Here is a 9,941-nt window from a genome sequence, read left to right as displayed (position 1 = left end):
TTTCTATTAGAATAGACTTATATTTTCAGGATTCTCTCCCTGATATTTAAATATTAGTATTCTAAGAAATTTGGTTATTAGCATATAAAATGATTACAAATTTGCCAAAATTTTACATCTTTGAACATATTCATGCAAAGAATCCAGAGAACTGATAATCCTAGAGTATATGTGAAAGAAATGAAACTAAAGAGGGGTAACTTCCCAAATAAACTAATCTAGCTAAATGAGAATGCACACCTCAGAATCATTAGTATTTTAGATGAGAAAAGAGAGGAAAGGTTCTCTCTCTCGCCTGCCTCCTCTCTTGCAGCCTAAAGTAGAAAGGCTACTCCTACAAAACCGAGGCCCCTGTATGTCTTCCACATGTAAGAAATAGCTCCTCCCCGCCACCCGCTGTTTTTTTTAGGTTTTCAGAGCATGTTTCTTAACTCGGTAGGCATATTCCAACCTTCCTTTTTCCTTTTAATGAGAATCCCTGACATAGAATATCATTGTTACTGATAGAGGTATCTTAATACTTCAAGGTTTGGGCAGAAAAAGACACAAATCACTGCTACAAAGACTAAGGTACACTAAAATGTTGGTTCCTATGGTCTGTATGAATCACATGCAGAAGCCTAATTTGGATTTGTAAGAATTCCAGAAATTCAGAATACCTTGAAAAAAATGTATTACTTTATTTGTACACTTAAAAAGTTGTACATAGAAACTTATATTACAATTCTGTGAAACTTAAAGAACTGTTAGGGAAAAGGGAGGATATTACCTTTTTTTGATTGATCATTAAGGAAGTTAGAGAAATAAAACAAAAACACAGTAAAATGTTTAAAAAATTAAAGAACATTTTCCAGGTACAAATTTTATAAATACAAAACAAATTCACAAATTACTTTGAATGCTAAATAAATATCTAGTTAATAAACTCAGACTTAATACCTCCAGCCAATACTGGTACAGCACTTACAGGATATAAAATTGGACTCATTCATGTGTAGTGTTGAAAGAATGTGCTTGTTAACAATTCTTAGACATATACACATTTTTTCTAAGCTGGGGTATAGCAGAAGATTCACCTGTGTAGAAATCTCTCTTAATACCACAACTTCTAAAAAAATCATCAATGACAAAATGAATCATAGGTGAAAAAATATTTTCCAAGCTATCTGGACACATGAATGATCTCAAAAATGTACAAAAACCTCTGTAAACCAGTACTGTATCCAATACATCTATCAAACTTATTAGATACTGAACAAAACTGTAGCAAAGGAAATCTTTCCTACGTTCTCCTGAGTGCTTAATATTAAAATTGAGACTATAGTGCAGGCCACACTTCAATGTGGTCAATCAGTTGTTATTGCTTTATACCTATGTCTGCTTTAAAGCATGATTTAATGTTCCATTTTCATGAACAACTTGTTTTCCTCAAATATATCCTTTAGAAGGAGAAAATCAGATTCGTGACTTTTTTGCAGCCGGTGGTGTGCTAACTTGGTCCACATTAGGTGTGACGTGGAGTCCAAGCTTTTGTGCCTGAATATGAAAAAATGCTTGAAGCCTAGTTCCAGCTTTTGCTTCACTTGTGTTACGAGGGTTGTACTCAAAGCAGTTCGAAAACATTAACTCAATGTCATCAATAAACTCAGCTAAAAAGAAAGAAAATAAGATTAGAATGAAAGCACAACAATTTTAAGTATAATTTTTATTTGTATCACATCTGGAAACTTCATTATGAAAAAGAAAGCCCACTTTTTTCTTTAGAAATCAAAGACTCTGAAACAAGGTAACAGAACTGAGGCTTAAAATTAAATGACGTAATTATATAATTACATATATTATTTGTGTAATTACAAAGAACCTCCTTTATATGATCAGATTCTATAAAATATCTTTCACCACTATCTAACTGATAAACATTTTAGGGACCATCTATACAACTACATTAATATGTGTCATTCAAATCAAAGGCAAAACAGTCTCTACTTCTTTAAATAAAAATAAACATCAAAGAAAAACATCAATTACTTACATGCTAATTTATATTCACATTTGTTTACTTTCTCACGAATTATATTTAAGGCAATGGGCTTTTTGATGATGTCATAATAGTCTGGGACCTGTAAAATAATTCAAATATATCTTTTCATACAGATAATTTATCAGAAGTAAGTGGTCAAATACATGAAGGTTTTGCACTTGAAAAACAACTCAATATTAACTTGAATAGTATTATTCCATTAAATCATGTAATACATTGTCATAATGTTGTAGAAGTCTATTCGGTACCATAAAGAATGTTAACAATTTAGTGTGAAGAGAAAACAATCATGGTATTTGCTCTCTCTCTCTCCAAGAAAACAACACCACACAGATAATTCTACAGCAACCTGAGCAAGTGGTTCCTCAGTGTCAGCAAGGGAAACAAGGAAGTTCACATGAATCAAGACACTGAATGCTTGGATTATAATTTAAATTTTATAGGAAGTACCCTTTCATCATTTCCCTATTATGATCTGAATCTACAGCATACGCTTGGACCAATTAAATGGATTACAATAAGCAAGGAATACAGGAAAAACAAAACGAAACTATTATTCTTTCTTTTAGTTTTCTCAGTGTAATTAAAAACTTGTTTTTAAATCTCCTAAGTCTGAATTGGTACTGACAACAGTTTTTCAAGTAAATTAATTTTTATGAGATGCTATTTAATGTTAATTAATCCTTCACATTCTTGCTGTAGAAATATCAAAGCAGAACTGATGATGTCACTTTTTCATTCAGAAACCTCCCCCCCGACCCCGCCCCAACACTGGTAAGTGAGGACCTTCATAATCTAGTTGTCTAAGTCTCTCTAATACACCCTCTTCTCTAGTCAAATTATCTACCATGCCCATATTCTCATTTCTGGGTCTTTAACTTGCAGTCCCTTCTTCCTGAAATGACCTTATTTCATTTCTCACTGTTGAAATTCTTTCTTCAATGCCCAGTTCCAATAGTTCTTCCATAAAAACACTTTCCAATTCCTGCTATTCCCTCCCTCTGAAATGCTCAAATCAATCTCCTTTACTTCTGTTACACCACTATTAACTGCTACTGTAGTGCCACAAGACTTTCTGTTTCTATTATAGCACGCCGTATTCTGCCATACATACGTAAATAACTATAGCACCGTTTTAAATCCCTTAGCTAGGTTAGGCCATCACTGTTGTCTAATTTAAGAATACCTGTTTTTATATCAGCATTTCTCAGAGTATGGTCTCTGGACCAGCACCATTAGCATCATCTGGGGACTTGTCAGAAATGCAAGTGGTCGGGCATCACAGACAAAGTGAATCAGAAACTCTGGAGTGGGGCCCAGCAATCTGTATTTTAATAAGCTCTCCAGGTGGTTATGATGCTTGCTAAAGTTTGAGATCCACTGTTTTACATAATATAAATACCATTAATGGCACTCAGCTGAATTAACTCTAGTCATATTCATTACATAAAGTAAAAACAAAGAGGTTATTTCAACACACTCATCATTTATAAGAATCAATCACAGGAATAGAAGGGACTGGGGAGACTATGCTATCTAATCTCATTTTTTTCAATATAGGAACCAACCTTCCAAGTGGTTTTAAAAAAAAGTAGACAGTAAATAAAAAACTGTTTTGACTACTTCAAAGTTGCCACAAGGACTAAATGAGATAATATATGAAAGCATTTTATAAAAGTCTAATAATATTACCTGAATTTTAGAAACTAGTTTCAAAAACGGCCAGCTGTCATCATGCCGTACCAATTCTACAACAAGCTGCTCAAAAGCAGACAATTCATGAACTCCTCCCTGTCGACCTGAACTCCTTCGATTCAGTATCGCAGGAGATGATTCTAAGAATATAATTAAAACATTGTTAGTGAAAACAAAGCAAAATATTTTATCACCACAAGCTAAAATGGGCATGTAAATACAAATAAAACAGAAAATAGATGCTTTATATACTGGGATGTTATCCAACTGAATTTGCTTTCTGAGAAATACAAAGTCTGAATCCAATATTCCTTACTTCCTTTTTGATTTTAAAAATTTCCAACTGAATACTGTATTGTCAAATACTATATGATCCTACTTCTATGAAATATCTAAAACAGGCAAATGTATAGAGATCAAAGTCTATCAGTGGTTAACAGGCAGGCAGGAGGGAGGGGGAAAGGGAGAATCATTGTTTCAGAAGCATGGAGTATCTGTTAATGGTGATGGAAAATTAGGCAATGGATACGGGTGATGGTTGCACATCATGATTAATGTAATCAATGTCACTGAACTGTACAATTTTGAAATATCTAAGTTTTACTGACTATTATTTAATAGGGTTTCCTTGAAACCGACTCATGGCAAGCCCATGTGTTTCAGATTAGAACTGTGCTCCGTAGGATTTTCAATGGCTGATTTTTCACAAGTAGATTCTCAGGCCTTTCTTCTGAGGAGCCTCTCAGTGGACTTGTACCACCAACCTTTTGGTGAGCAGCTGAGCACGGTTTGTGCCACACAGAGACTCCAGCCAGTGATTACCCTCTAAAAATATTATTTCCTCTACTCCACCCTGCCCTCCCGCAAAAAAATTCAGTAGGTCAGATGGAAATCCTACCAAATAACCTAATGTAGCTTCTCTAGGTGATAATGAGTAAGTATGTTATGAGGGAGGCAAAGATGGAAGAGGATGAAATGAATTACAATGTGTTATATTGAGAATGCTGAAATACTGGCCAAACACCTCGATTAAAACCAGAACATCGCTTGCATTTTTCTTTTATTAACCTGCTACACTAGTAGAAAAACTAGTAATATAGCTTATCTCTATCACCCAAATAGCCATCCCTTCAATGAATATTAAGGAGCATTGGCAGAGCAATGATTAGGCAATTGGCTGCTAACAGAAATGTCAGCAGTTTGAACCCAACCGGAGGCTCTGCAGGATAAAGACCTGGCAATCTGCTCCCATAAACATTATAGCCTAGAAAACCCTATGGGAGAGTTCTACTATGTTACATGGGGTCGCTATGAGTTGAAACTGACTTGATGGCACCCAACAACAACAGCAATAATGAATATTATGCTTCATGACAGGTTGGTCCCTAATAACTCTGTGTATCTTAGTGACAGCCTTTACTAAATAATCCAAGTATCTCAATGTTCAGTCTTTACAAAATAATTATATTTTTCTAGGTAAGAAATAATTGAAATCAGACCTCTTCATACCTGTAGATTGTCTTTTCCTGCCTCTTCTCTTGGATTCACTATCTTGGAGAGAAAGTTTTGAAGCAACATTTAAAGATCTTGATGGTTCACTTGACTTGGTGGCAATGACTCTGAAGTTAGGGAAGCTGGGACTATTTTCTGGTGTATTGTTAGCACTTTTCCTGCCTCTGCGTTTTCTACGAGGACTAAGTAGTTCCACAAATACATCTGCTTGCAGTGGGCCATGACTCTGGCGAGTAGAACGACTGGCAATTCTTAAAGATTTAGTTTCTGTAGGGGGAGCAGATTTGATCTTTCGTAAGCTTCTACCAGTAGTTTTAGAAGAAACAATTGTTTTGGGCGTACTCTGCTGACTCCTTGAAGCGTATCTCCCAGGATCGTGTCGTTGGCCACGGCTTGAGAAAGAAGAGTTAAGTCTCCCTCTTGTTTTAATTGGCAGTCTAACTTGTGGTCTTCCTCGTTTTGGTGGGCTACAAATATTAGAAAATACAATTATTATAAAGAGCAATGCTGAATGTATTATTACTTCTATTCCCCTTGTTCTACTACATATCCAATGAGTTCTACAGAAATTACTTTTCTATATTACTGAGACTTATCCTATACTCATTTGTTTATACTTAGTGCCAACAATTTTTTTATGGAAATGAAATATAAAATGTGCTTCCATATATTTCTTTTAATTGCAAAGACAGTATTAATATTTTCTTGGTAACTCCAGGATATCATCATGAAAATCAAGCACTAAATTACAATAAACTATAATAAAATCCTTAGGAGAACCACTAATGATGGTTGGACCTAGTCAATCATATTGAAAACTATAAAGAGTAATGAACTAAAGTGCTTAAAAAACTTGTCTCCTTCTGCTAAAGGAGTCTATCACTTTTCATTACCACTGACACTGAGGTAACTCACAGTTTTGGCCAATGGTTGCCAATGAAGCAGGCCTTGAACCTATGGTTCCTGAATACCAAGCCAAGAACCTCTTTGTCATCTTCTAACTCTTACTGTAAAATACAAAACTAGATTCACTCTTTTGTCTTTAAGTTGTAGAAAAGGATGAAACAACCCCAATAAGTCTCTTTTTATCTGTCTCCTCACATACCTGGACTTCCAGTTTACCTAGAATATTTGCAAGAAATTTTCAAATGCTTTATCATCTTTATGCTCAACACAATACTGCCCTCACAAGCTACAGGGAAGATAGCTCCTGCTAGCTGGTGCTATATGGGGTGACTGTTTATTCTCTTCAAACTACAGTACTTCATCTGTTCTAGGTTGCCTTTGCTTGACATTCATTTTCCTGATTCATGTGAATGGGGTTCAAATATTTAAAATCAAACAAAAAAGGGTGGTAGTGAGAATGAGGAGCACAATATGACTTGTCCTGCTGTAATTGAGTATGGCCAGGCCTGCTGACAGAAAACCCCTAGTAGATATAAATGAAAAACGTCTCATCCCTGAAATGGAGGTACAAATAAGGGGAGACTACCCCAGTGCTGCCACAGCAGCAACATCCAGGCTTGTTCAAACCCATTCATTAGGCCTGGGTAACACAGTTTGCTACGCTGCAGAATACTTGGTTATATGGTAGTGTGGAAGTTGTTTCTGGGTGCTGACGTGGTATGAGTATGAAAATAGTGTGCTTCCTGGTGTATACTCTCTCTACAGACTGCCAAGATCACCATTATTTGGATTTACCTCTTTAAGAAAGCAAGAGAGGCAGTGGGGAGATGAATTCATCTCTATTTCATGAATATCTTTTGTACTGCTTATTTGTTGTTTTAGGAATAAACTTAAGTAAAATAAACCATGATGCGAGTCTAAGTTGGCATTCCTGTCCAAACATGAACTCACATCAGATTTTGTTATTTGGCTAAGCTTACACAGGTAGTATACTCCCTTGGGAATAATTTCAAAAGTTTGTAAGATATGAAGCAAGGATAACTCCAGGCCACTGCCTTACATACTATTTTTAAAAAATTACTGACCCCAGGCCAGGTCCCCAGAGTGGGAGAGACCATGTGTACAAATCTCTGAGTGGGTAAAGCTCCAAGTGTGCAAGGGTTGGTGTGTAGGACTTTGAGTCTGCAAGGCTCTGAATGTGTGGCCTTGGATGTGTGAGGCTCTGAAAGAGTGAGTGTGTCCATGTGGCGGGCTAGCCCCCAGGGCGTGGGCATCTCCTGCATGCTGTCGGTAGACCTTTCCCATTTCCCACTCCACTTGTGCCCACCGGCCCAGTCCTCCACCTCTATCTCCCCCTTGCATCTGGTCACTGGTTCACAATTCCCAGATAGGCCAAAGGCAGCGCGGGACATACCCTGGGGGCTCAGCTGACAGGGAGAGTCCAAGAAAGGTTAGAGGGTCTCAGAAAGGCTGGAAGGTCACAGAAGTTCTCAAGCCACAGGCAGCCTGGTGACCACTGATCTTGGGGACAGTATGGAGAACTCATTCTATAGAACGCGGCTGTCCTTTAAAGGCCACTCTCTGCAGCCCTGTGTCCCCCCGTGCTGTGAGCCCCCACAAGTCCCTTGTGACCACTCAGTGCCCCTGTCCCTGCCCCTCCAGCCATGATTTTTGGCTACAAACTGTCACAGTATACATTGCTAATAAAATCTTTCCCCAACAACTAAAGACACAAGGGAAACATTAGTCCAAAGGACTAATGGACCACAACTACCATGGCCTCCACCAGACTGAGTCCAGTACAACCAGATGGTGCCCAGCTACTACCACTGACTGCTCTGACAGGGATCACAATAGAGGGTCCTGGACAGAGCTGGAGAAAAATGTAGAACAAAATTCTAACTTAAAAAAAAGACCAGACTTACTGGCCTGAAAGAGACTGGACAAACTCCAAGAGTATGGCCCCCGTACATCCTTTTAGCTCAGTAATAAAGTCACTCCGGAGGTTCACCTTTTAGCTAAAGATCAGGCAGATCCATAGGACAAAATGAGACTAAAGGGGCACACCAGCCCAGGGGCAAGGACTAGAAGGTAGGAGGAGACAGGAAAGCTGGTAATAGGGAAACCAAGGTCGAGAAGGGAGAGTACTGACGTGTCATGGGGTTGTTAACCAATGTCATAAAACAATGTGTGTACTAACTATTTAACAAGAAGCTAGTTTGTTCTGTAAACCTTCATCTAAAGTACAATTAAAAAAAAAATCTTTCCCCAACAATAAAAAAAAATATTGACCCCAACTATTTCATTTGTATTGAATAGTTAAGAGATTGTCTAGTTAAGACTTACTGACTCATTTTACTGCATATTCAGACTTACCTGACTTCTTCCTCTTCTTGAGAATCATCTTCATCTTGCTCTATCCCGTACTCTTCCTCTTCACTTTGACTCTCTTCATCATCATCATCAACTTCATCATCCTCACCTTCCATATGGTCTTCCACCTCTTCGTCACTTTCTAAGGAGGGTCTCTGTCTAGAGGAGAGTCGTCTAGAACGTTGCTTTGGCCGACATTCTGGACAAAACCAATCTCCTTCAGTAACAGTCTGACAAATCACATAAGCGATAATTAATCATCTAGCACTTAAAATCTCAACGTCTCAATTTTAATCTGAGTATTAGAAGAAGAAAAAATACCTTGAGCTTTGGTCGAACACAGTAGGTATGATGACCCCGATCGCAGCCATCACAAAGTACCATGCTTTCGGCATCACCCTTTTTTCGGCATATCTTGCAACGAGCATTCAGTATAGATTTAGACCATATGACACTACGATCCAAGGTGGAGAGGTGAAGAAAGACTTGGGATAGACTAGCAGAAGAAAGGAGAGACTCTCTCCAACGGTCCAGGACTGTTTTATAAGAACGTCCACTATCACTGGCATCTTAAATGAAAAGGAAAATGATTAAAGTTTCTAGGCAAACCCTAGACGTCTCCTAAAATGATTTTCTTGGTAGTTTAAACAGTTTAGATTTTACAGTTCTTCTAATACTTAACAAAAAGATTGTGCCGATATTGAAAACAACCTCATGACAAAACATTTGCTAAGCTACATCTTGTTTATGACATAAGGAATTACTTAAATCCATAAATCAAATGCTTGGGAATTTCAATACTTAAAAGAGAAAAGTAACTTAGACAATATGTTCTCAATCTAGTCTTTGTATCAAATCTTGATCTAATTTAGAAAACTGGCTAAATGTGGCTAAAAGTCAGCTATTATTCATTTGAATCAAGAATGTTATTTCTGTATTTTTAAATAAAAGTGGACTACTCTCTAACTTGAGTATCAGTAATATACTAGGTTTTTTGGGGGGGGGTTAAGAAAATGTTCTGAAACTAGCCAATGGTGATAGCTGCATAACTGTGAAGATACTAAAAACCACTGAATTGTGTAATTTAAAGGGGTAAATTTTATGGCACATGAATTATATCTCAGTAAATGTTATTAATAAAAATCAACCATGTTTAAAAGCCAACTATATTGTCTTCTAGCTCTAAGATTATTTTAAAATGGAGGTTAATAAAAACAGTATTAATACTCTCAAAAAGAATTTTCAGTAGTGACATTTATATAGAAATATTTGAAGCCTTCTGTTACTAACATCATCCCTTTGTCTTTTAAGCTAAAAAAAAAAATTGAGTCATCTGACCAGATGCCATCAATCTAGCCCATCATTTTACACAGGTGTGTGAGGACTTCCATCTTCAATTATTTTTTAATACTGG

General features: G+C 37.0%; 1 protein-coding gene across 2 annotated transcripts in view; it reads right to left on the bottom strand.

The window, feature by feature from the left end:
* Positions 1–656: 656 nt before the first annotated feature.
* BAZ1A (bromodomain adjacent to zinc finger domain 1A) overlaps positions 657–9,941 on the bottom strand; it is an 89,858-nt gene continuing 80,573 nt past the window's right edge. For both annotated transcript variants that reach the window (XM_023731475.1, XM_023731476.1), the window contains 6 exons: positions 8,849–9,096; positions 8,531–8,757; positions 5,246–5,715; positions 3,734–3,876; positions 2,033–2,120; positions 657–1,649 (listed from right to left, as the gene is read on the bottom strand). In XM_023731475.1, the coding sequence (XP_023587243.1) occupies positions 1,456–1,649; positions 2,033–2,120; positions 3,734–3,876; positions 5,246–5,715; positions 8,531–8,757; positions 8,849–9,096 (1,370 nt within the window). In that variant the 3' untranslated portion in view covers positions 657–1,455. The remainder of the gene's footprint in view (positions 1,650–2,032; positions 2,121–3,733; positions 3,877–5,245; positions 5,716–8,530; positions 8,758–8,848; positions 9,097–9,941) is intronic.

The sequence above is a fragment of the Trichechus manatus genome, unplaced genomic scaffold, assembly GCF_000243295.1.
Source record: "Trichechus manatus latirostris isolate Lorelei unplaced genomic scaffold, TriManLat1.0 scaffold00043, whole genome shotgun sequence".
In the NCBI taxonomy this organism is placed as follows: domain Eukaryota; kingdom Metazoa; phylum Chordata; class Mammalia; order Sirenia; family Trichechidae; genus Trichechus; species Trichechus manatus.
Note: the sequence above shows the minus strand (reverse complement) of the source record. Positions and strands in the feature narration are given on the sequence as shown.